At 44.1% G+C, this 26,602-nt stretch overlaps 1 protein-coding gene across 2 annotated transcripts; it reads left to right on the forward strand.

Moving 5' to 3' along the window:
- On the forward strand, positions 1 to 26,602 carry smpd2 (sphingomyelin phosphodiesterase 2). Of its 2 annotated transcripts, XM_033042781.1 has the most exons (11): positions 1 to 75; positions 5,390 to 5,473; positions 10,030 to 10,126; positions 12,753 to 12,829; positions 14,273 to 14,366; positions 15,725 to 15,814; positions 16,314 to 16,396; positions 16,481 to 16,613; positions 22,573 to 22,677; positions 22,794 to 22,950; positions 24,847 to 26,602. In XM_033042781.1, the coding sequence occupies exons 2-11, from the start codon at positions 5,424 to 5,426 to the stop codon at positions 25,191 to 25,193; spliced, it is 1,233 nt and encodes a 410-aa protein (XP_032898672.1). In that variant the 5' UTR covers positions 1 to 75; positions 5,390 to 5,423; the 3' UTR covers positions 25,194 to 26,602. The 2 variants fall into 2 exon arrangements, with proteins under 2 accessions (XP_032898672.1, XP_032898674.1); XM_033042783.1 differs by lacking the exons at positions 1 to 75; positions 12,753 to 12,829 and having other exon boundaries at positions 5,394 to 5,473.

Genomic DNA, 26,602 nt, shown 5'->3' on the forward strand with positions numbered 1-26,602 from the left:
GGAAGCCGCTGTGCGAGAGGACCAGTGGCGGCCCTGGCAAGACGACGGCTCGGCTCGGCTTGGCGGCGGCGCATGGTGAGTACCCGCGGCCGGGGGTAGGGTCAAGTCAATGGTGGGCACTTTGCGGTGCCTCTGCAATGCAGCCAGGGGCGCCGGCCGCAGAAGGGAGCTTTCCTCTGCCTCCATAACGGATCCCTTCTCCCTCAGGCTACAGCCCTGGGGCGCCCGGCCCGGCCCGGCCCGGCCGGCATCAACCGCTCGCTCTCCCCGGGGCTCGGGCAACAACTCCCCTTGCTTTGTGCCAAACGCTGCCCAGAGACCCGTGGTGAGCACGTCTGGTGCCTTGCTCAAGGACAAGTACACCATCGCCTTGCTCATTGATGTCCACCCCTAGACAAACCAAACATCGACGGATTCCCCCTACCCCCTCTAATGTTTTATTGTAATGCCTCATTAATAGGTAGATAGGGTTGTCAACAAAAAAAAAAGGCCTTCATCAGTCAGAGCATTGAGCATACAAGTTGGGAGGTCATGTTGCAGTTATGTAAAACGTTGGTATGGCAGCAGTTAGAGTGTTGTATTCAGTTGTTATATAGGAAATGTGTTGTCAAGCTGGAAGGGGTACAAGGAAGTAAGTGTAGGAAGGAACTACAGATGCTTGTATAAACCAAAGACACAACACATTCTGGAGTAACCCAGCGGGACAGGCAGCATCTCTGAGGAGAAGGTGTGGGCGATGTTTTGGGTCGAGACCCTTCATCAGAGGATTTACGAGGATGTTGCCAGGACTTGAGGGTTTGAGCTGTAGGGAGAGGGAGAGGGAGAGGTTGAGTAGGCTGGGACTCTTTTCCTTGGAACACAGGAGGACGAGGGGGTGATCATATAGAGGTGTATAAAATCTTGAGGAGGGATAGATTGGGTAGATGCACAGAGTCTCTTGCTCAGAGTAGGGGAATTGAAGACCAGAGGACATAGGCTTAAGGTGAAAAGATTTAGTAGGTTTGATATGCAATGTGCTGGATAGAACTCGGCTGGTCAGACAGCATCTGTGGAGGAAATGGGGTGTTTCAATTGATGTCTGCCACTCTGCCCATTTCTCTCTGTATGGTCTTGTGTCTGCATTTATGTCCTGTTTCTAGTTTGCCCTTGCGAGGATGATGGTCAGTGTGAGGTTGGTAGGGAGATGCTGCTGACATTATAGAAAGCAAGCATGTGGTATATTTCCAATGATTTGGTGTCCAATCGCTTCCTGCTTCTAGTTAGATGCTGTTGAGAACGAGGGGTGGGGAGGGGGTGGGGGAGAGACCTGTCATTGATTTCCTGTATCATCAAGGGGCTGATTTCAAAACAAGTTTAACGCTGACATTCACATAATCGGCAAATGATTGGGCTTTGTACGGCTCTGTTTTAGTCCTATCACTAGCTGTTCTTGTTTTATTTGTCAATATTCTGGCATTTTGCATCAATATGACCTTTGTATCAACAATTGTTAAAGCTACTAAACCTGTATTTTACAATTACCTAGCCCAAGTTCAAGGTTTAGCCACAGACCAATTTCATAGCCGATGATTTCTCATGCCAATACTAAAAAATGCCAGAGGTTTTGTTCAAAATCTGTTCTCGACAGTAGGACTTTTCTACCTAGACAGTTCCTTTCTTGTCGACTTGTTTGGATTGAAAAATACATTCAGGTATTTTTTCAAAGAAGGGATGGTTGAAATATCTATCTTTCAAACTACATTTGTGCTATGGTTAATTTAATTGTAATGACTTGCTATGCTACAACTATAAGAACATTTCAGATATTGGCTCCACGATGTTCTTGGCGTTTGGGGAGATATGAAAGGTGCAATTTAAATGACAGATTGTTAGATCTGTAAATTATGCTGTTACTCTTTTAGATCTGTTAATTATGCTGTCAGTGTTTTTCATTACAAGTTCCTATGTTTTTAAAAGAGCTGAAGTGCCCATGTAAATGATTCCATGCCACCATACAAATAAAGATCCTGGAGCTTTTTTTTAAAGAAAACTGCAGAAAATCTCGGCGGTGTGCTCTATATTTGTCCCTCTACCCATATCACTAGCATGGCAAACATTAATGGAATGACAACCCTCCTGATGGGTAGGGTCTACACTTGAAAAATATGTAACTGCCTGTCATGTACCATGTAATTAATGGCAGGTCTTTTGTTAAAACCTTTCTGATATGAACTTTCTGACACATCGCATCATATGTCTTGGAGAACCCTGTAAGAATATAGCTATGCTTTTTGCTTACTGCTTGCTGTATGTCTTTTAAAACCAAATGCAAAAATGGGAACAATTGGTTCACATTGTGTTCTGGAGAGAGAAAGCATGTGCTCTCCCATCATGTTCTCAAAGCTTTTTTTCCCCAATATTGTTGATGATTAAAGGTTATGAAACCGATTCTTTGGCCAGGACAGGGACTGATACGAGTGCAGTGTCGGGCTTCTCTCCAACAGTCCCAAGGTTAAAGGAAAACTAGAGAATGGTAATGTTGTGTAATAGGCTGAGACCTCTAGTATCTGACAATTAATTTGCAACAATTTGATAGTTCAAAGCAGAGCTTGAAGATTATGTTTGTCTGAAAAAGAGCCAAAATCTCCGAGATCTTGTGCTTTTACCTGCAAAAAAAGGGCTGCAATTTAAATACAAAGGTATGTGGAGTGTTAAAGAGACCATCTTCATGATTTTATATTCTATCTAGGTATGATCTAGACACTGTATCAAAACGCACCATCACCAAAACATACATAATGGTTATTAAACAGAATGTTATGAATAGCCTTAAACAATTGTAGAACATGTGTCAAAGTGTAGTCAAAGAGAGAGCTTTAGAGCTCTGTCCTAGAGAAGAATGTGGTGGAGACATTTTGAAAGAGAATTTTAGAGCTTGTGTGTTTAAATAGATATTTGGGAATGAAGAGCTGTCAGAGTGAGAAAGCATATTTTTAGGTGTTTCGTGTCTTTCAGAAATAGGGAGCAGTTGGTGCTTGTTAGGGCAAATGGGGAACAAATAATTCAGTAATAAGTTTGTAATGGGAATTGGATCCGTTTAACATGGCATATGTGCACAAGGCATAGGAGCAGAATAAGGCCATTCGTCCCACCGAGTCTGCTCTGCCATTCGATCATGACTGATCTACTTTTTCCCTCTCAATCTCATTCTCCTGCTTTCTTCCCATAACCTTCGACACCCTTACTAAACAAGAGCCTCTCAATCTCCGCTTTAAAAATACACTATGTCTTGGTGCTCTCAGCCATCTGTGGCAATTAATTCCACAGATTCACCACCCTCTGGCTAATGAAATTCCTCCTCATCTCCATTCTAAAGGTACATCCTTGTTATCCCAAAGCTGTGCCCTCTGGTCCTAGGCACTCCCACTACTGGAAACATCCTCTCAGCATTCACACTAAGAACAGTAATGATAATACTGTAGAGATCACTTTGACACCTCTGATGTCATGATATTTTTACTGGCCATCATTGTGTTTTCCCTCTGGCGTCTAACTAATTTACCAATGTTTAGTTTCTCAGTCAGAAATATCTGTAGTTTCTCCAGGCCCTCTCCAGTGCTTCTTCCCAGGCAGCTCTAAAGTGTGTTACCATGGGGGCAGACTCTGCACTGATTGCAAGGTGGTTGCTAAGATAATGGAGGATTCACTTTCAGGCCCAGGTAGCAACCATTTAACGTTTTTTTTTGTGTGGAAGCCACGCAAACCTGTTGCGCACTTATATTTGGCCAATGTCTTGATTTTGTTCTGAACGAGATGGGAGATGATGCAGTGGATTCATGATAGCGCCCAACCCAGGCAACTCTGTGTGTGCTGATCATAGAAGTGGATCTACAATCACTCCACTCGTATAATCTCGACTCTGATGTGGATGGCATGATTGTAATCATGTATTGTCTTTTGGTTAGATGGTTAGCAGACAACAAAAGCTTTTCACTGTACCTCGGTACACGCGACAATAAACTAAACTAGCTAGTGATGCATCCACTGTTAACCACTATTTAGGAAAAAAGGGAAGCACAATTCTTTTTGGAGCAAAGACCATTTTCATAAAGCTAATTTTTATCTTCTGAATTATGAACCTGCCCTGACTTTTCAGCGGAGGTTTTAATGCAACCCATTCAATGATGTAGTTGGGGTTCTATTGCTCTTGAGAGAGTTGGGGAATAGGTTGTCAGGTCAGATGTGTTTGTTTCAATGGAATGTGTACATTTGTACACATCCTGAGTTATTCATTCCATCACAGCACGGAGACAGGCCTTTCGGCCCATCGGGTCCGTGCTGATAAGCGGACCCCCCCCCCATGCACTAACACTATCCTACACACTGGGGACAATTTACAATTTTGCCGAAGCCAATTAACCTACAGACCTGTACGTCTTTGGAGTGCAGGCGGAAACTGGATCACCCGGAGAAAACCCACGCAGTCACAGAGAGAACTTACAAACTCCGTACAGACAGCACCCGTAGTTGGGATCGAACCTGGACCTCTAGTACTGTAAGGTAGCAGCTCTATCTCTATGCCGCTGTTAATGCAAGGATGTACTGGTATGCTGCAGTGGTTGGTGGGGCACCAGTGATCCTTTGGATTCAAATAGTCTAATCCCTGAAGCCAAGCTAATGACTATTGGCAAAGAGTGGGAGACCAACTAGAGAGCGGTCCTGACCTGTCATTTAACTCATTGGAGACCTTCGAACTATCTTTAATTGAAATTCACTGGGCTTTATCTTGCACTAAATGTTATTCCCTTTATCCTGTATCTGTACACTGTGGACAGCTTGATTGTGATCACGTATGGTATTTTCACTGACTGGATAACACGCAACAAAAAGCTTTTCGCTGTACCTCATGACAATACACATGACAATAATACAAGAGACAATTAAAAACTAAACTAAACTGATTGAGCTCGAGGAGGTCTGAGGTTCAGGGTCTGGGGGGGAGGGGTCCATCAACACTTTTCTAGGAAGTGGGTGGGGATTATGCAAGTGGGTGTAATTTTAAGACAGTTGATGTGAAATCTACAAACATCATTAGATGGAGATGATTGTCTTATCTTGGTGGATAGAGAAGGCTGCACTGGGGGTGAGGTGAATCTTTGCCTTCTTGTGGCATCCGCATGCATCTCATAACAGTCCAAAAGGCATTAGGAAAAGTAGTGCAATGCAAGGTATAATAAAAGGCAATCGGGGTGAATGTACTTAAAATGTTTGACTGTTGGATTAAATGGATTGTGGGAAGAGATGCAGCTTTCTGTGAGTATTGTCATGGATTTGTTCCATCCTGCACGCTTTATCGGATAAACAGAGTTCATATGCTTCAGAACACAAATGTATTTTTGTTTCTTTTTAGCGTCTGCAGAGTGTGACCTTGTTAACCTGATACCATGTCGGAGTCGCTGGCTGCAAGGTTCAGAGTGTTCACTCTCAATTGCTGGTAAGACTCGGGTAATTTGCAGCCATTTACTGTTCAGCGCAGATCCGTTCGTTCAAATGACACCATCAGCATTTTAAACTTCCCCTCCGGTCTCCTGCATCAGTCGTGTGCTCAGCGTTGTCAGTTCTTGAATCGTTTTGCATGTTAAAAAAGGAAGTGTGACAAATTCTTTAGATAATTGGCAAACAGCCATTAGGAAGATGAAAGAGAATTTTCATTTGTGGCGTAGGTTATCTGAGTTGCATTGACTGCAAGGGTGGTAGAACCAAACTCAATATTGCAAAATCGAAGTGGTGTGGATTAAAAACAATAAAAAAAACCGAGAACAGCTTTCGTGGAAAGAGAAGCATTGTTACTCAGTTGGTGACCCATTATCAAAATTTGATGAAAGAGTTCTGTTGAAAAGGATAATTGCTGCAAATAATCTCCACAAATGCTGCTCTTTGGTTATATATACAGCATTTTCTATTTTTCTGTGACACCATACGGTAGTGGCTTTCAGAGAAGTATTTAATATGTACTCCAAAGTATGTGGAGTGAAGGGAGAATTGAAATCAGTTGGAAAGCTTTCTCAAAAAACCCAGCACAATGATAGTAGGCAAAATTATTCTCTGCAATGTAGCTCTGTAAATTACCATTCGATTATGGGGTTTTTTTTCCTAAGTGCTTTGAATGTGTTATTTAGTCCTCCTATGCAGAGTGGTGGCTAGAAGTTTGATTGGTACCCCATCACCACCCTATATTCATTCACTCCACCATTGGCACCTCGTGATTACAGTGTGTGCCGTCTACCAAAACCCCACTGTTGCCTTATTATGCTACTCCAACAGCACTTCCTTACACCAACTCTAAGCATCCGCCTTCAAGAAGGACAAGGGCAATGGCATAAAGTAGCAATGTTACAAAATTTTGAGATTTTAAAAATCAAGTCTGTAATTTATCCCATCAGATAAAGCATAAAAATAAGTTTAATTTGACACCTAATTCACTTTCATATCTCAAGTATTTAAAAAGTTATGGCCATTTTCATACTCGGAAATGAGCATCTTGTTCCCTATTGATTTTCTATGGACATAACAAAAAAGTTGTGATCGTGAACAGTCAAAAGCCCATAACTTTCTTAAAAATTAAGAGAACTGAATGAAATTTTCAGTTATCATAGATTGAAGCATTCTGAAACAAATATAAAATAATCTTACTTGGATGACCTGAAATTAAAGCATATAATTAGTTAGTTACCTAATTGTAGCTAATTTCAGACTTCAATTACTAGATCTAAACATCTATCCATTTCTTAATAAATGATTAACATTTTTAAATAGCCTAAATGTCCAAATAATATTCACAAATAATTCACAATAAAACATGATTTTTAAATCTAATTTACATTAATTTATAGGCCAAATGGAAGGAATTCAGTGTTCAATTGCTGTAAATAAATGCCCATTTAAATCAGCTTTCCAGTGGGTCCCTGTGGAACGCGCTGGTTTAGAACGTTCACATTGCGGTAGATTTGTGCCCCAAATGCCCAGAAAAATACTGCGCGATATAATGGGCCCAAATTGAGCTACTCGCAATATTAAACTTTGTATAAAGGGATCTTTAGAAGCCCTTTTTAATGTAAAAATATACAGCCTACCTTCAGCTGTCTGCTTTATGAGACCCAGCGGTTGCTGGCGGTCGCGGGTTTAGAGATTGATTTTTAAACTACTATAACTATTATTCAAGGCCTTTAAACCTAATAATAGCTTTTGCGACGGGGTCTTCCAGCGATTTTTCGTTAATAATTAACTAGGCTGAACATCTTCGATTTGAACAGCCTAGAGAAAATCGCGTTTTAAACCCGCCCCCTCTAAACGGCGCCAAAATCGGGCACACGGGCAGCGGCAGATTTTCAAAGACGCCTCAGGTAGGCTTTGCAACATACCTACATAAAGGAGCCACATCCGCATCTAGATTTTCTTCTTAACTGCACATCATCCTGACTTGGAGATATGTTGTTTGTGGAGGACATGGATAGGCGACCAGGTTGGGACCCTTTATGCTCAATGGAGTCTGAAGCGGTCCCGACCCAAAACACCACCAATCTGCTTTCTCCACAGACACTACCCAGCCTGCTTAAGTAACCCCAGCACTTTGTGTTTTGCTCAGGGGCTAAGATAAGCTAAAGATCCCAAAGTCTTAGATAGTCATTCACAGATGCTGCCTGACCTGCTGAGTTCCACCAGCACTTTGTTTTTTGCTGATGATTGCAGCATCTCAATTTCCATGTATCTCTGCCTCACTTCCTGGTTGGATTTTGCGGCAGAAAACTGCTCCAATGCTGCTTCAAAATAAAAAAAGAGGATGTCCACATCTAATTTTATATTGCTACCGAGTTGACGATTTAGAAAGAGGTACCATTCATGCAAATCTGAAGCTGTGTATTTTTAGCTTTGTTGTTAAAGGCAGGAACCGTGACATCTTTGGGATGTATTCTGTTTGAACAGCTGCCCAGCCTATGTACAGAGAAAGGACCAACTCCATTTTGAGGCCTATTAAATTACATGGAATGTTGCTGTTAGCTGACCCTATACAGTTTGGTTTCCACGGTCTTGCATTTCCATTTAATTTGTCATTGATTGGGGACTATTTAGTTAATAGGTAGACAAAAGGGCTGGAGAAACTCAGCGGGTGCAGCAGCATCTATGGAGCGAAGGAAATGTTGCTGTGTTAGCTGACCCTGTACAGTTTGGTTTCCACAGTCTTGCATTTCCATTTAATTTGTCATTGATTGGGGACTATTTAGTTAATAGGTAGACAAAAGGGCTGGAGAAACTCAGCGGGTGCAGCAGCATCTATGGAGCGAAGGAAATGTTGCTGTGTTAGCTGACCCTGTACAGTTTGGTTTCCACAGTCTTGCATTTCCATTTAATTTGTCATTGATTGGGGACTATTTAGTTAATAGGTAGACAAAAGGGCTGGAGAAACTCAGCGGGTGCAGCAGCATCTATGGAGCGAAGGAAATAGGCAACGTTTCGTCCCGAAACGTTGCCTATTTCCTTCGCTCCATAGATGCTGCTGCACCCGCTGAGTTTCTCCAGCACTTTTGTCTACCCTTGATTTTCCAGCAACTGCAGTTCCTTCTTAATCACTATTTAGTTAATAGTTTGGCAATGCTAGATTTGGACTGTAGACAGATTTCCTGCCCCATTTTTTCCTCGTAACACGTGACAATAAACTAACTAAACTAAAACTAAACTAAAAGAGCAGTCCAGCCAGTGTGTGATTTATAGGGTTGATGCGATTACCAACCAATTGACATTAGAGAATCTTGCGTGCTTCTGAATACCAAATGGAGATAAATTTACGGACATACAGGCAAATCTTTCAGAAAAATGTATGATGTTAATGTTTCAAGGCAGTGTCCAGCATTTTTCAGAAGTGCTGCCTTAAAATGAAATCTCAGTGTTAGCAACAAGTTGCTGCTAATGGAATGCAAAGTGGGAGCAAGGAGGCTTTTTTTTAAATGCACACTAGCTGTTGTTTCTGATTACTGTTGTAAAACACCATAAGAACAGCCAAACAAAGTTTCAACCTGCATTCTCACAGTAACGTCAGCCTTGAGAGTGCAGTTTCTTCTGCCAGTTCATTGCTCATCCTTATCACAGCAGTTTCTGCCTCTTGTGTAATAACAAAGATTGCATTTTTCCGACTGCATCTGTGCAAAGTACGGTTCATCGTAGATTGAGACAGGATAAGATGATCCAATTTGGCACCCCTGTCTGTGCTGGCTTTTTGCATGGCCTTTAATTATCACACCTAACTGCCTTTTCCCCAAAAGCCTTGCAAATGTTTTCCCCTTCAAGTATTTCGCCAATTCCCTGTAGAATGTTACTGCGGAATTTCAACAGAAAGTGTAATCCAGGTCATAGCAGCAGCCTAGGTAAAGTGAAAATCCCCTTTCCGTTTTTGTTTGTTTGGCATTTACTGCAAATCTCTCATCAGACTCTCCCATTACCACAAACGCTTTCTCTCCTGATCTTGTGCATGTTTAATGTCTTTACTCAAGTTTCTGAAGAAGAATCCCAAATTATTGGGGAGTGCTGGAGGAACTCAGCAAATCAAGCAGCATTAGAGAAGGGAATGGACAGATGACATCTCGGATCGGACCCTTCGGATTCTTTAGACTGAACTGAGTGGGGTGAGCGAAAGTGGGCAAAGTCTGTCAAGTGATAGATTGATGCAGCATGTGGGTGTGAGTTTCTCTATCAGGCCCTTTTTAATTTTGCAAAAAGCAACAGCCCTTTAGGTCCTTATGAAACATCCCTCCTCGTGTCTGGGACTAGTGGAGAGAGGGATCCCTGGAGGCCAAGCCCACGGCTGCAGGAGAATTAGTGTGTTGACAGTAGCATCTCTATTTGACCGTTTAGGTGCTCGCATCTGTCTTGAAACCCACTTGTATGTTTTGCGGGAGCAAATGTCTTCAATATAAAAGTCTTCATTGCAAAACCTAGTGTTGTAATATGCAATATATCTAACAAACTACCTTCACAATGTCCCCTTCTTTGTTACAGGGGGATCCGCTACCTCAGCAAACATTGTAGGGAGCGCTATGAAATGATTGTGCAGTTACTGAGTCAGGAGAAGTATGATGTGGTCCTCCTGCAGGAGGTAGCTTTCACTTCCCTATTATTATCTTTACTGCTTTATGCAGCAACTTTCCGATCTGTTTGCCATTCTGTATTTTCGTCAGCTTTTTTGGAGTCATTTGTCATTGGTCTACATGACATAAGGCAAAACAAGAATAGATACAATCCAAAAACTCTTTATGGGATCATATCTAGGTCGTTGAGAACTATATATCATAGACTTGCTGAATCCTAACTGGATGAAGAAGTCAAAGAACCGATTTGGTGGGTGAGCATTGGCAATTGACTTCCTTGGCGTTAGGGAAATCTTCCGTTAAATTGCAAGTGTCTTCGTACTTGCAGCTTTTGAATTGGAGAAGTGATGGAATGTAGTTTCTTGCTCAGTGTCCTCGTTGAAAAGAATCCTGGTTAACAAAACAACGTACGATCTTTCCTCCAACATCAGCAGCAATTAACTCTAAATATTTTCCATCCCGAAAATTCAATTCCAGTTGCATTTCTAGCAATACTTTGCGATCGCCAATTATTTGGGCAATTCGGTTGGGGGGTCTGAATTGGATCCAGCTCCCTGCTTTTCACCTCCACTTGATGGCATTAATCTCTTGGAAATGGAAGACCAACCAAGCTAACCATCCATACCAAGACTTGTTCCACAGCTTAGTGGGTTGTTGAGACCCTAGGACACTAGATACCACCGTCAGATCACAGAAAAGGATCTTGCAGCTTTCAAAGTCCATTGGAGTTTTCTTCAAATGTTAAAGGTGTTCAAATGCTCTTAATTTATTTTAATTAAATTTTTTTAAATGTAGCGACTTAAAATGCCAGTTAATTAAAATAGTATGGTAAAAGATATTAAAATAAGTAAACCATTTACTGTTTAATGCAGGTTTTCATTCGCATATTTGAATGAAATTGTGTTTCTTTCAATTAATCTCTGAGTTACAAACTGCCTGGGTTGCTTGGGGGACTTTGGGCTTTTTGTTTTTTTGCACTATGTTGGTTTTTATAAATGAACTGAACCTCTTTTCTTTCTGTTTATTATATCATCCATTGAGTACTATGTTTACAGCCTGTTGTACTGCTGCAAGTAAGAATCTCATTGTTCTGTTTTGGGACACACAGTATAAACAATAAAACACTTGTGATCCTTGACTCTTGATGTTGGACGTCTCTGGGGCTGAGCACTACTTTAATTGCCATTTTCTGAAATTCAGCTGCTTTTCAATTAGTATCATGCCATCGGGAAACATAGAAAAATAGGTGCAGGAGTAGGCCATTTGGCCCTTCGAGCCAGCACCGCCATTCAATATGATCATGGGCTGATTAGCTAAAATCAGTATCCTGTTCCTGCTCTTTCCCCATATCCCTTGATTACTTTAGCCCTAAGAGCTAAATCTAACTCTCTCTTGAAAACATCCAGTGAATTGGCCTCCACTGCCTTTGGCAGAGAATTTCACAGAGCTAGGAGCAAACTCTGGTTCTGCTTGCAACTCACGATGGATGAGCAAGATGACGGAGGAAAATGGTTAATATGACAAAGCAGCACGCCTTTCCCTAAGATTGTACACAAACGTTTCTTTATCTTCATTCTCTGAAACTCTAACTATTTACGAGGATGTTGGCAGGACTTGAGAGCCTGAACGAAAGGGAGAGGTTGAGCAGGCTAGGACTCTATTCGTTAGATTTCAGGAGAATGACGGGTGATCTTGTAGAGGTGTACAAAATCATGAGAGGATTAGATAAGATAGACGCACAGAGTCTCTTTCCCAGAGGAGTGGAATCAAGAACCAGGGGACATAGGTTTAAGGTGAGGGGGGAAGGATTTAATAGAAAACTGTGGGGTAACTTTTTCGCAAAAAGGTGGTGGGTGTATGGAAGGAGCTGCTGGAGGAGGTAGTGGAGACAGGTACTATTGTAATGTTTAAGAAACATTTAGTCAGGTACATGGATAGGATAGATTTAGAGGGATATGGACCAAAAGCAGGTAGGTGGGACTAGTGTAGATGGGACATGTTGGTCGGTGTGGGCAAGTTGGACCGAAGAGCCGGTTTCCACACTGTGTGCCTCTCTTTCAGACAAAATTAACTATTATTTAGTGTGAGGGGGTCAAGGAAAGAGTGTTCACATCGCCGCCCTGTTTCCACCAATCTTTCCTCCACCAAGCACAAGAAGCGACAAGACAGAGACCATTATATGCAGATGCCAAGAAGTGTGTTCAACTCTGGCTGAACAACTTCAAATCTTGTGTGTGGACTCGATAAGAAGAAGATTTGTGAGGACGTATAGATGAACATGATATGAACTGCTCATAGGAAAGGTTTATAGAGATATGGGCCAAACGCAGGCAGGTGGCACTAGTGTAGATGGCCCTGTTTCTGTGCTGTATGACTCTACGCATGACATGGCCCTGCTAATAGTTTTTTGATTGTGGAGTTGAAAAGGTGTTAACCAGTTCTTTGACTAATGCCTTTTGTTTTGCAAATCTGAAACCAAGTAAGAGGTGGAATTTTAATCTACGGTTAGAACCGTATCAGCTCCATACTTTATAATGCCTCAGTCACGGGTATCATTCTAGATCATGTGCAACTACATTTAGGAGGGGGGAGGGGGAAAGCAGCAAACGTCTGAGACAATGATTTTGCTTTCAGGTGTGGAGTGAGCAAGATTACCACTTTTTAAGAAGCAAGTTGACAAGTGCCCAGCCATATTCCGTGTACTTCAGAAGGTATGAAGTTATATCTGTCAGAGACATTGACAAAGTGAGCCCATTACTTGACTGTGAAATGGTAATAGACTGGTGTAGAAATTAAACGATGCAATGTTAAACATGGAGCCAAGGAGTTGCTCGTCTGAGTCTCAATTGCTCCCTTTGATAACATCAGGTTTGGTTCGGAGATACACTATGGAAGTAGGCCCATCAATCACCCATGCACACTAGTTGCATGTTATCCCACTTTCTCATCCAAAACCGACACACTTGGGGCATTTTACAATTAACCCACAGACCTGCATGTCTTTGAGATATTGGAGGAGACCGGAGCACCTGAAGGTAACCCATGCAGTCACAGGGAGAACGTGTAAACTCCACACGGAAACCACCCATTTAGGACTATGCCCAGGTCTCTGGCGCTGTAAGGCACCAGCTCTACCAGCTGAACCATTGTTAGTTTTATTACAGAGAGAGCTCTGGAAGTGTGAGAAATGTATCTTTGGTTTGAATACCAAATACGTTAATCAGTTCCAGCATTTCTGTCATTTGTAATGCTTGATTTTCAGCCTTGGCAATGGCCCTTTTGTGCACCAGAGAATGATGAAGATGAAGAGGTGGCCTCTATCTATATAGGGCGGCACAGTGGTACAGCGGTAGAGGTGCTGCCTCGTGACTCCAGTGACCTGGGTTCGCTACTGACCTTGGGTGCTGTCTATGTGGAGTTTGCATGTTCTCTATCTGAGCGTGTGGGTTTCCTCTGGATCCTCCAATTTCCTCCCACATCCCAAAGACGTGCAGGTTAATTGGCCTCTGCAAATTGCCCCTCGTTTGTAAAATGGGATAACATAGAAATAGTGTACGGCTCATCGACAGTTGGCGTGTAGGGGTGGCACGGTGGCGCAGCGGTAGAGTTGCTGCCTGCGGCACCAGAGCTTGGGTTTGACCCTGACTACGGGTGCTGTTTGTATAGAGTTTGTACATTCTCCCCATGATCGTGTAGTTGCTCCGGTTTCCTCCCACACTCCAAAGAAGTACTGGTTTGTAGGTTAATTGGCTTGGGTAAATATTGTAATTTGTCCCTAGTGTGTAAGATAGTGTTAGTGTGCAGGGATCACTGGTCGGCGCGGACTCAATGGACCAAAGGGCCTGTTTCCGTGTTGTATCTCTAAACCAAACTAAAAGATTAAGACCTACCTGGTCAATTAATGCCTCTCAATGGTGATATCTTGGAAGTAGATAGCAAAGAGTTCCGATTAAGTTAATAATACATCCCAATGTCAGTAATGTCTCCGTTTTGTTAGTCAATGGATCATGTGGTAATTTCTGTTTGTGCTTCTCGGTTTCATGGCACAGTGAGGTCTAACTAATTCAGAAATGCATGTAATGACTAATGCAAGTTGTTGTGACAACACGCAGATATGAAACCACTGTGAATGTGATCTGTTGGCTCTCTTTCAGTGGCGCTATAGGAAGCGGACTGTGTGTCTTCTCCAGGTACAGAATAACTGACTCTTTCCTCTACCGCTACTCCCTGAATGGCTATCCTTATAAGGTATGGGGCAAGCGCTACTAGCCAAATTAAAAGCAAGCTTCCTATCAGCAGAAGGACACAAAGTGCTGCAGTAACTCAGCAGGACAGGTAGCATCCCTGAAGAAGGGTCCCGATCCGAATCTATACCCATCCTATTTCTCCAGAGATGCTGCCAGAGCCGCTGAGTTACTCTAGCCCTTTGTGTCTATCTTCGGTATAAACCAGCAACTGCAGTTCCTTTCTACACATCCCTGAAGAACATGGATAGGTGACGTTTCCGGTCAGACTCTGATCCGAAACATCACCTATCCGTGTTCTCCAAAAGATGCTACCTGACCTGCTGAGTTACTCCAGCACTTTGTGTCATTTTGTGTATTAACCAGCATCTGCAGTTCTTTGTTTATGCTCCTTATCGGTAGAATCTGTTTGCTGATTATTTATTCCATCTATTTCCACACGTTGGTTATAAAGTGTTCCTGCTCAACTGGTTAAGGGATCAAGATAAAGACAAATAAATGTTGAGATGAATAGAAATTGTGCTGATAAGATGCTCCTTAATACTATCATGTGATGTAGATTGGGCCATCTGAGTGAACATTATCTGCAGACAGCTTGAGGTTCCTGCTTCCACCTCGCCCTCAATGCAAATCTATCCGGATTCAAAGTCTAGTCTGGTACAAAGAGCAGTTGGTTAATATGCTCAAGTGTAAACTAGTTTCCACTGAATTGTAAGTCTGTGGATGAGAGAGGAAATCTAGAGGAAGATATCAGATCGAAAAAATCTTGGTGTCCTGCACTGAGCAAAATGTCTTAACGTTTTGCACTCAGTCTAAGGAATAATTCTGAATGCAGACATCACCTTACTTTTAAACTTATTTATATTCCATGGGCTATATGCAGTTCTGAAATCTGTAACAGACCAGAATTCCAGTTGCATATTTATCATGTGCAGAGTTCCATATATTTCCACACATTGGTGAACAGGTGCTCTTGCTCAGCTCATTAAGCTGGCATGGTGGCACAGCGGTCTTTCGATCCTGACTACGTGCTTGTTGTACGGCGTTTGTACGTTATCCAAGTGACCTGCGTGGGTTTTCTCCAAGATCTTTGGTTTCCTCCCACATTCCAAACATGTGCAGGTTTGTAGGTTAATTGGCTTTGTAAAATTGTAAATTGTCCCTAGTGTGTGTAGAATAGTGTTAATGTGCAGGGATCGCTGGTCAGCACGGACTTTGTGGGCCAAAGGGCCGATATTTCCACACTGTATCTCTAAACTAAACTAAACAAACAAATTTATAAAGTGTAGGGCTGATAAATAACATTTGTACTCTGAAATACAGCTCTGTTAGAAAATAATCTGTGATCCCACTGTCTTCTAGTTGCATCATGGCGACTGGTTTGGTGGGAAGTCTGTTGGCCTGGTCATTCTGAAGGTGCAAGGCATCATTGTCCATGTTTACGTGACTCATGTAAGTGGTAGCTAAGTGTGAGGTGACTTAATAATAACATAATCAAGATACCATCTTTGGCACCTTGTCCTGCATGAAATTGTGCACCCGACTCTAAATCTTGTCCCTGGCTGCCTTTTTGTGGCTTATTTCTGTGTCTGGGGTTGCGTTAATAATGTTCCTTTTTTTCTGGCCTTGCCGCCATTTCTGGCTAGACTTGTTTCCTATCCCTTGTTATGGTGCTAGCCCGCTCTGTCTCTCCTCCTGGCTCTCCCACTCTGTCCTAACATAGTACTCTTCCCCTATTGCTGCTGCTCCATTTATTCTCTCTGCCCCATGCTGTCTGAGCTCAGGCACGTTTCCACCCCTACCTTCCCTTGTCCACCTCCTCACTAACCTCCTCCCTGTCCCATCCCATCCCTCCACTCTGACCTGGCTGCTGGTGTAGGATACCGCTGGAGGCTGAAAGCAGAACCGTTCCCGAGTTCGGGATCAGAGCTGACTCTCTTCTCTCCCGCAGCTTCACGCAGAGTATTGCAGGGAAAAGGACGACTATCTCCCCCACCGTCTGCTTCAGTCTTGGGAGCTGGGGCAGTTCATACGGTAAGGAGTGCGCAAAGCCGGTGTCAGTGATCCTTGCCGGACAGTTCGGTGAACCCTTTCAAAACTTATTTTCTTGTTTCCCAGCCACACAGGAAAAACAGCTGACGTCACAATCTTGGGTGGCGACCTGAACATGCATCCCAATGACCTGGGAAACCGGCTCCTGCAGTGTTACACGGGGATGAAGGACTCATTTGTGGAGACCAAAAAGTTTGAAGTAAGCACTTCCGTAAACTTTGCGGTCTTATCTGTTCCACATCTTCTGGATATTTGCATCCATTGAAGTGCTGTTTGAAACGTAGTGCTGCAGGAAGTTCAGCAGACATTTGTGCACAGCATGCACCACATACAGCAGCTGGTCACGATCAGATTATCCTTTTGTGTTGTGGGATAAACATTAGGAGCATTTCTCCATCCTCCAACATCATTAAATTCCTCCGGAGAGGATGCAGTCCTCCACGAGTACAGCATTGGGAGAACAGTTTTCTTTTAGTACCTTTTAGTTTCCCTCTCCCCTAACTCTCAGTCTGATGAAGGGTCTCGACCCGAAACGTCCTTTTCTCCAGCGATGCTGCCTGACCCGCTGAGCTACTCTGGGATTTTGTGTCTCTCTTCAATGTGAACCAGTATCTGCAGTTCCATCCTACACAATGGGAGAACCATCTTGAATTGAAGCATCACTTGAACCTCTAACCATATAGAGACCAGGTAAATGTCTGTGTTTCAGACAATTTACCTCCCCCGATTCCCGTTGCTTCACACCTGCGTGGTGAGAACCATCAGGAGAATGCTCTGGATGTTAAAATCACGTTCCAGATGTTCATAAATCATAGGAGCAGAATTAGGCCATTCAGCCCATCGAGTCTACACAGCCATTCAATCCTAGCTGATCTATCTTTGCCTATCGACCTCAATCTCCTGCCTTCTTTCTTGTACGGGCAGCGGACTGACATAACTGGTAGAGGTTCTCCCTCAGCTCTGATGACCCGGGTTTATTCCTGCCTTTGACACCCTTACTAATTTATTTATTTAGCGAATGCAAAGTCCTTTAGCCAAGCAGTTGCCTCTTGATCTGCTGTATGAAGGGCGACAAGGGTGACCCTTACTAATCATCTTATTCTTTGCTTTAGAAATATCCAATGACTTTTCCTCCACCGCCATTGTGGCACTGAATTCCACAGATTCGCCACCCTCTAGTTAAAGATATCCCAACTCATCTCCTTTCTTAAAGGCATAACCTTTGATTCTGAGGTTATGCCCTTTGGTCCGAGACTATCCCAGTAGTGGTAACATCCACTCTTTCCAGGGCTGTCTCTATTCGGTACGTTTCAAATGAAGTCCCCCTCATCCTTCTAAACTCCAGCGAATACAGGCCCAGACTCATCATACATGAACCCAATCATTCCTATCAGAGCTTAACGTTGATGGGGTTATCCCGTCAGCAATTTGTAGCTTGTATAAAGATCAGTAGATGTTGCTTTTAGCTCTTACAATAACATAGAAACATAGAAAATAGGTACAGGAGTAGGCCATTCGGCCCTTCGAGCCTGCACCGCCATTCAATATGATCATGGCTGATCATCCAACTCGGTATCCTGTACCTGCCTTCTCTCCAGCCACAAGGGCTGCATCCAACTCCCTCTTAAATATAGCCAATGAACTGGCCTCAACTACCTTCTGTGACAGAGAATTTCAGAGATTCTCCACTCTCTGTGTGAAAAATGTTTTTCTCATCTCGGTCCTAAAAGATTTCCCCCTTATCCTTAAACTGTGACCCCTTGTTCTGGACTTCCCCAACATCGGGAACAATCTTCCTGCATCTAGCCTGTCCAACCCCGTAAGAATTTTGTAAGTTTCTATAAGATCCCCCTCAATCTTCAAAATTCTAGCGAGTACAAGCCGAGTCTATCCATTCTTTCTTCATATGAAAGTCCTGACATACCAGGAATCAGTCTGATGAACCTTCTCTGTACTCCCTCTATGGCAAGAATGTCTTTCCTCAGATTAGGAGACCAAAACTGTACGCAATACTCCAGGTGTGGTCTCACCAAGACCCTGTACAACTGCAGTAGAACATTCCTGCTCCTATACTCAAATCCTTTTGCTATGAATGCTAACATACCATTCGCTTTCTTCACTGCCTGCTGCACCTGCATGCCTACTTTTAATGACTGGTGTACCATGACACCCAGGTCTCGTTGCCTCCCCTTTTCCTAATCGGCCACCATTCAGATAACAGGAACCCAACTACCTGCCAAAAAAAAACTGAAGGAATGACGCTTCTTTTGTTAGCTGAGACTCAATTTCAAGCACTGTTTTCTTTGAGGTAGGGGGTTCAAGTCTAGCTCGAAACATTAGTGACACGATATTTGGGATGAGAGATTAAACCAATAAAGCACAGTATTTCATAAAAAAGTGCTAGAATAAGTCAGCGGGTCATGCAGTGTTTCTGGAGAACACGGATAGGTGATGTTTCATGTCGGGACCCTTCAGGCTGTTTGTTGAAGGATGGTGGGGGAAGGACAAAGCCCTGGCAGATTGGTTTCCTCAGCTGCCGCAAGAAGCACATCCTCTGTTGGGCCCTTTTGACTGTGGAGCCGATCGTGCCCCCCCCCCCCCATTTCAGGTCCCTGGAGATGATGGGTCCAAGGAACTTAAAATCAACCCAAAGTTGTGTGTGATGGTAGGTTATGTGGTCACTGTAAATTGGTGCTAATGTAGAATTTCGGGAGGGAGGATGGGGGTGAATTGCAGGAAAGTTAGAGAGAATAAAAATATGTTACAGTAGAATTGGTGTAATGGATGCTTGGTGGTTGGTACACACTCATTAGGCTAAAGATCTGTCTCTTTGTATCTATGTATCTCACTTAATCCTGTTATATCCCAGCAAAGACTGTACTCCTCACAGACTGACTCTCAGTCTGAAGAAGGGTCTCGACCCAAAATGTTGCCCATTCTTGCCCTCCAGAGATGCTGTCTGTCCGGCTATGTTTTGTGAATATCTTGGGTGTAAACCAGCATCTGCCTTTCCTCCCTATACACTGTACTCCTCACAACCTGGTGTACAACTTGAGTTGAGTTAAGTTTATTGTCACATGTACCCGAGGTACAGTGAAAAGCTTTTGTTGAAAGTGGAAAGACGATACATGATGGCAATGGAGCCATCCACAGTGTACAGATACATGATAACGGGAATAAAGTGAATAACGAGAGTCTCCAATGAGGTAGATAGTAGTTCGGGACTGCTCTCAAGTTGGTGATAGGATGGCCCAGTTGCCTAATAACAGCTGGGAAGAAATTGTCCCTGAATCTGGAGGTGTGTGTTTTTACACCACTAAACATTTTGCCTGATGGGGTATAACATTTTTTTTCCCATCAGTAAACCATTATACAATATACCTGGTCCCTTCAAAATTATTCATGGAATTAGGTGAAGCTTAACATAAATGCCAACGATTAGTTTGCCAACCTGAAAATCCTGTTTTTCTCTACCCGCTGGTTTCAGTTAACATATCCTATATCTATAATAATAATAATAATGGTTGGGATTTATATAGCGCCTTTCTAATACTCAAGGCGCTTGATACTCAAGGCGCTTATATCTATGAATAAATATTAGCTTCAATTATTGACGTGCAATAAAAACGTTTGTGCCACCTCATCAAATGGCTTTTGGAAATAAAATTATCTTGCATTCAGGTCTGATGAAGGGTCTCGACCCAAAACGTCACCTATTCCCTTTTCTCCAGAGATGCTGCCTGACCCGCTGAGTTACTCCAGCTTTTTGTGTCTGTCTTCGGTTTAGACCAGTCCCTCCCTGCACACCTAACCACATATTTTAATTTACGGATAGGATCTCTGTGTCAGAATTGTGCTGAAGGTTCCTTGCTGAAATATTGTTTCTGCCCTGGTATGGAGCCCGACTTGCTGACTGTATCAGTGCACACCATGCGTATGAGAGCTTGTTGTTAAAAGCTAGACCCATGACCCATTCTCATTCCCATTCTACTGGTGGTTAACATGGGCAATGAGGGTCATCGTAAATAACCAAATGTTGATTGACCTTGATATGCTTTATTCCACTTTATCAATAGAGATATTGGCAAGCACCCCTGCCCCCCCCCCCCCCCCTGTATCCGCTATCCCCACACATTAGGGACTATTTACACTTATACCAAGCCAATTAACGTACAAACCTGTACATCTTTGGAATGTGGGATGAAACAAAAGATCTCTGAGAAAACCTACGAGGTCACGGGGAGAACGTACAAATTCCATATAGACAGCACCTGTAGTCAGGATCGGATCGAACAGAGGTCTCCAGGTGCTGTAAGGTAGCAATTTTACCGCTGCGCACCGTGCCACTCTATTCTGTGGTCCCTATCCTGTTTTTTCTTTCTTTTCCCCCCCCCCCCTCTCCCCTCCATACAAAGCTGCATTGCCTGTACACGAATCAAGAAGAGTGTTGAAAAATAATTGTTTATTTTGTAAGAACAAGTTTTATTCTGCATTTTAAACGTTTGGGTAATGATTACTGAATTCTGTAAGATTGAATTTCTGTTACTCGATCATAGGGTTGCCAACTTTCTCACTCCCAAATAAGGGACAAATTCCCAAGGGCAATTCGTTGACCGACTCAGCCGTGGCTGGGTGAATGATGGGTTGGCCTGGGTGCTGGACTGCACATAAAGCCCAGCCGGCGGGCCAGCTGAGGAGTCTTGGCCCGCGCGACGGGGGTGTGCAACATCACACGTAAAGTCCGGCATCCCATCCAACTCATGAACCGATGACCAGCTAAGAAGGAGGGGTGGTGGTGTCGGCGGTAAGCAAAGGTCGCACAGCTGGCCGAGCTGCCGACCAACGGGGCCACGGGCGAGGTGCTGCTGCTGCACTCCATGGGCTGCACTATGCCGGGACGGGTGAGGTGAGGCTGGACGCTGCGGACGCAACAGTTAAATACGGGGCGAGGGTGGTCCCGTACGGGACAAACCAATTTAGCCCAATATACGGGATGTCCCGGCTAATACGCGACAGTTGGCAACCCTACTCGAACAGCTGTAAGGCGGGGATCGGCTGTGATAACAGTTGACTAGGTCATTGTCAGATCCTGATTTGTTTCCCGGGATGAGTTGTTTGTACAAGTGAAACCAGCAGATAAAGTTTAATTACCTCTGGTTAAAAGCTCTTTATCTATGATATTGATGACCCTTCCCTGCAATTGGGTTCACTCACCCCTAGATTTTTGTTTACTTGCAACAACTTAATTGCTGTTTGTCGTTTAATACCCATGTTCCATTTTCCACACAGCTCCCTGAGTACGGAGGAGAGGAAGGTGGGGGAGGGGATCCTGTTTCATTGAGATGCTTCTCAGCGTTATGATGTTAAGCCAGGACTCTGGCGCTATGAGACAGCAGCTCTACCAGCTGCACCACTGTGCCAGCCTTATTGTTACAGATATGGATTATGTGCAGGCAGATAAGAGTTGATCTTGACATCATGTTCGGCACAGGCAATGTGGGCTGAAGGGCCTGCTTCTGGGTTGTACTAAAATGGGGTACAGTGCCTACATCATTGAGATTGAGAACAAGGGTATCCTAAAGATGTTTTCTCCTGGTGCTCCAGTTTTCTCCCACGTGACAAAGACATGCAGGTTTGTAAGTTAATTGGCCTCTGTGAATTGCCCCTAGTGTGTAGGGATTGGATGCGAATGTGGGTCTAACGTACAACTTATGTGAATGGGTGATCGATGTTCAGCATGGACTTGATGGGCTGAAGGGCCTGTTTCCATGCTGTATCGTTCAATCCCTCCATTGTCTTGGCTGAGGATCACCTACAGAACCTTTTTTCTAATCCTGCAGTCTAACTTCAGCGCTTTACAGTGGGAGTACCAGTAGTTATGAATGTAGACACAAAATGCTGGAGTAACTCAATGGCTCAGGCAGCATCTCTGGAGAAAAAGGAATGGGTGACATTTTGGATCGGAACCCTTCTGAAGAGATTTTGCGGTGGAGCATCCAAAATGTGCAGGAAGGGACTGCGGATGTTGGTTTATACCGAAGATCGACACAAAGTGCTGGGGTCACTCAGCGGGGTCGGGGCAGCTCCTCTGGTGAAAAGGAATAGGTGACGTTTTGGGTCGGGACCCTTCAGTTACGTGTATGCTGTGTTTCCCACAGGGCTCTGAAGGAGGTTGCACCCTGCAGGCTCAGAACTGCTATGCCACGGTTTGGGATTGTCCTTCGTTTCCCTCGGGCATTCGCATTGACTACGTTCTCTACAAGGTGAGGAGTTTGGAACTGGGAAAGCAAACTGGCAGAGGTGCTTTGAAACTGGACGAATGAGTTCCGGAATTTAAGGCGTCAAATAATTAAAACTATGTGTCTCTCGCCCACTGCAGGGGTCGAGGGGGTTCCCTGTGAAATGTGACCACTTGATGACCACAAGTGGTACGGCTCCAGGGAAAAACATTCCATATTCAGACCATGAAGCTGTGTGCGCCACGCTGAGCGTGCAGAAAGATGAGGGTGCTGCCACTGGGGCGAAACGCGAAGAAGGTGAGTTATTTCCCACTACTGCAGTGAAACACATAAATATATATATATATAGCTCTTGTTTCATGTCGACACAAGGAACTGCAGATGTTGGCATCTTGAGGAAAACGCACAGTGCTGGAGGAACTCGGCAGGGTCAGTCAGCATCTGTGGAGGGAATGGACAGGTGGCGTTTCAGGTCGGCTCCCTTCTTCAGACTGATGGTGGCAGGGAGGAGAGAGGTTAGGACAGAGCAAAGCCAGGCAAGCGATGGGTAGAGAGAAAATGCTGGAGTAGCTCAGCGGGTTACTCCAGCATTTTGTGTCTTTCCTTGGTAAACACCTGCAGTTCCTTGTGTCAACAAATGGCGGGTAGACATAGGTGAGGGGAGGTTTGACTGGAGGTTTGACATGCTCTTTGTTCTGGAAGTTCGCAGACTGGGATGAAACTGGATGGGAGTTGGGGAATAGTTGGAGAATTCAAGCTAGACAGGGTGCAGAGAAGAGTTACACGGATGTTGCCAGGACTCGAGGTCCTGAGCTACTGTGAAGGTTGAGCAGGTTAGGGCTATTCCTTGGAGCACAGGAGGATGAGAGGTGATCTTGTACTGGTGTACAAAATCATGAGAGGAATAGCTCAGATGGACGCACAGTGTCTTTTGCCCAGAGTCGGGGAATCGAGAACCAGAGGACATGGGTTTAAGGTGAGGGGGAGGGGGGGGGGGAGATTTATTACGAATCTGAAGGGTAACTTTTTCACACAAAAGGTGGTAGATGTATAGAGCGAGCCGCTGGAGGAAGTAGTTGAGGCAGGGACTATCCCAACATTTAAGAAACATTTAAGGTACACAAAAATGCTGGAGAAACTCAGCGGGTGCAGCAGCAAACATTTAGACGGGTACATGAATAGGATGGGTTTGGGGGATATGGGCCATATGCATTCAGGTCAGATTAGTGTAGATGGGACATGTTGACCAGTGTGGGCAAGATGGGGCGAAAGGCCTGTTTCCACACTGTAAGACACTATAACTCCACAATAGGGAATTGATTGGATAATGGCAGAGGGAATGCTGCCACTGTGAGATAGTCCAGCACTAGAGTCCTTCAATGTAAAATAGTCATTTAGCAAATCAAAAGAAGAAACTTTAGTTGCTGCAATGTATAATTAAAAGAAGGGAAGAACTCAGGATATCATAAATTGCTTCACACCTTTTGAAGTGCAATCACTATGACAACGAAGGAAACGTGAGAGCCTGTCTGATGTGCTGCATTGTTTAAGGGATACATTCATTCCCACAACTCTGAGCAGGGCCTATAAAGTCCATAACAAAACGTTGAATCACACTGCATGGAAACAGACCCTTCAGCCCTACTCATCCATGGTGACCCCATGATACTCCATCCAAGTTTGTCGCATTTGACCCAGATCCCTCTGAGCCTTTCCTCTCCATGTACCACGTCTTAACTAGTTCCTCTGGGCATCTCGTTCCATATTCCCACCACCCTTCCCCTCTTCTTCCCCCTGTTATCAGGCTGTTCTGAATGATTCTTCTATGAGCTGGGGACTAAGAGGGAGAACATGCAAATAGGCAGGAACGGGGTACTGATTGGGGATGATCAGCCATGATCACAGTGAATGGCGGTGCTGGCTCGAAGGGCCAAATGGCCTACTCCTGCACCTATTATCTATTGTCTGTTTAACTCCCCACAGACAGCACCCGAGGTCAGGATCGATCCCGGGTCTCTGGCGCTGTGACGCAGCAGCACTACCAGCTGAGCCACTGACCCGACCGAGTATACGTTATTGTTGTGTATCACAAGAGCCCTTCGATCTGCGATTAATAATTCTAAGTTTTATGATCCACTTTCCCTTTGTTTCTCTGCCCCCACCCAAAGTACTCCGTGTGTTGTTTTGTTGCAGAGACGAACCCACAGCTGGTGGACATCCTGAACGAAGCTCGGGCAGAAGTGAAGATTGGCATTCACGGGGCGGAGAGGATACGCTACTCCTCTGGCAGGATGGCCGTCCTGGGATTTGTCTTGCTGCTGCTCGAAGTCGTCATGGCGATCATACCACTGGTCACCACCACCGCTGAGAACTCCTTCCCCAAGGTCTCCTTCTACATCCTGGGCATGGTGGCATTTGCCGTGACGTTGCTGGCTGGAATCCTGTACGTATTTCATACGATTGAGGTGAAAATGTTGCAAGGAACGGAGGACCAAATGCGGAATACCATTCAGGCTCTGCAAGAGCAGCTGGGGGAGTGATGCCCTCGTGTGGGAGCTGGGTCAGACCACACTGAGTTTTAGCCAGAGACTGATCAGATCTGACATGCGAAAACTATAGTGAATGCAGTTCTAAATGTTATTGCGCGATGGCAGCCCTGCATGTTAGCCTTGAGAATCCATGTTGTACAATACACTCCTGGCAGCTGTACAGTTCCATAGAGACTGGCATGTGGGGGATAATGTTGTGTGCTTCATCATAATGGGATGATATTTTGTGCGCACATTTCCTTCTATCTTAGCCTCATGATCACGTGCTTACCTCTCACTTTCTCTAGTACCGCTTAACATTGTCTGGCTAATCTTGGAGACACTTCATTCAACTCTTCAGCCTGTGCCCGAATTGTGGTTGGCATCTAGGGTCAATCTAAAAGCAGGAATGTTTGGAGTTTGGGAAGAGGGGGGGCGGATTCTCCCTGCTTCCAGCCAAACCCTTTGCTTCAGATAAGCAAGACATGTAATCATTCCCAAGAAAACTAGTTCAGATTCCCCACCATGGCATTTTGAAAATTTAAATTGTGGACATCTTAACAAGAATTATGCTGGTGTAAAAATAGCCACAAAATTGCTGGATAGTTTGGAGCATATTCTGTAGTGAAAGAATCCGGAATACTGTACCAGTCTGAGTCCAGTGTGATTGCCTCATCATGGGGTCTGAAGTTGCCTGGTAACCCGCCCAGTTCTGTGAAACAGTTGCAAAGAAATTGTATCTTTGCCGTCCTCTCTGAGAATTGGGAATGGGAAATAAAAGGTGCCTTCGTCAGAGATGACTGCATATTGAGAAATAGATGTGCGTACTAAGGTGTTGCCTGGAAGTTTAAACTGCGACAATGATGGTGAAACGCGGCTTCCAATCTTGAAATAAATATCACCAGGGGTGAGTCAAAACATGTATCCCCTCATTGGAGATGACAGGAGGGATTATACACACAAAGTTACTTCTTGCAATGCAAGGAGTCTTCTCGCACAGTGGTCTAACTGGCTGAGGACTACTTTCCAAGCCTGCCCATCCAGGGTCTAGCGGAAAATCAATTAAGGGCCAAACGCAGCTTGGCTAAAGATCCAAAGGTGGACGCAAAAAATTGGAGTAACTGCAACAGGATTGGAGACAGCATCTCTGGAGAAAATGAATAGGTGACGTTTGGGGGCGAGACCCTTCTTCAGACTGGAGTCGGGGGGGGAAAGGGAAACGAGAGATATAGACGGTGATATGGATCAAATGAATGAAAGATGTGCAAAAAAGTAATAATGATGAAGGAAACAGGCCATTGTTAGCTGTGGGCTAGGTGGAAACAAGTTATACAGATAATGAAACTCACTAGGACGACAGTGAAACTAGTACAATGGTTAGGGTGGGGAGGGACGGAGAGAGGGGATGCACAGGTTACTTG

This window comes from Amblyraja radiata, chromosome 24 (genome assembly GCF_010909765.2).
Source record: "Amblyraja radiata isolate CabotCenter1 chromosome 24, sAmbRad1.1.pri, whole genome shotgun sequence".
NCBI classification, from domain to species: Eukaryota; Metazoa; Chordata; class Chondrichthyes; order Rajiformes; family Rajidae; genus Amblyraja; species Amblyraja radiata.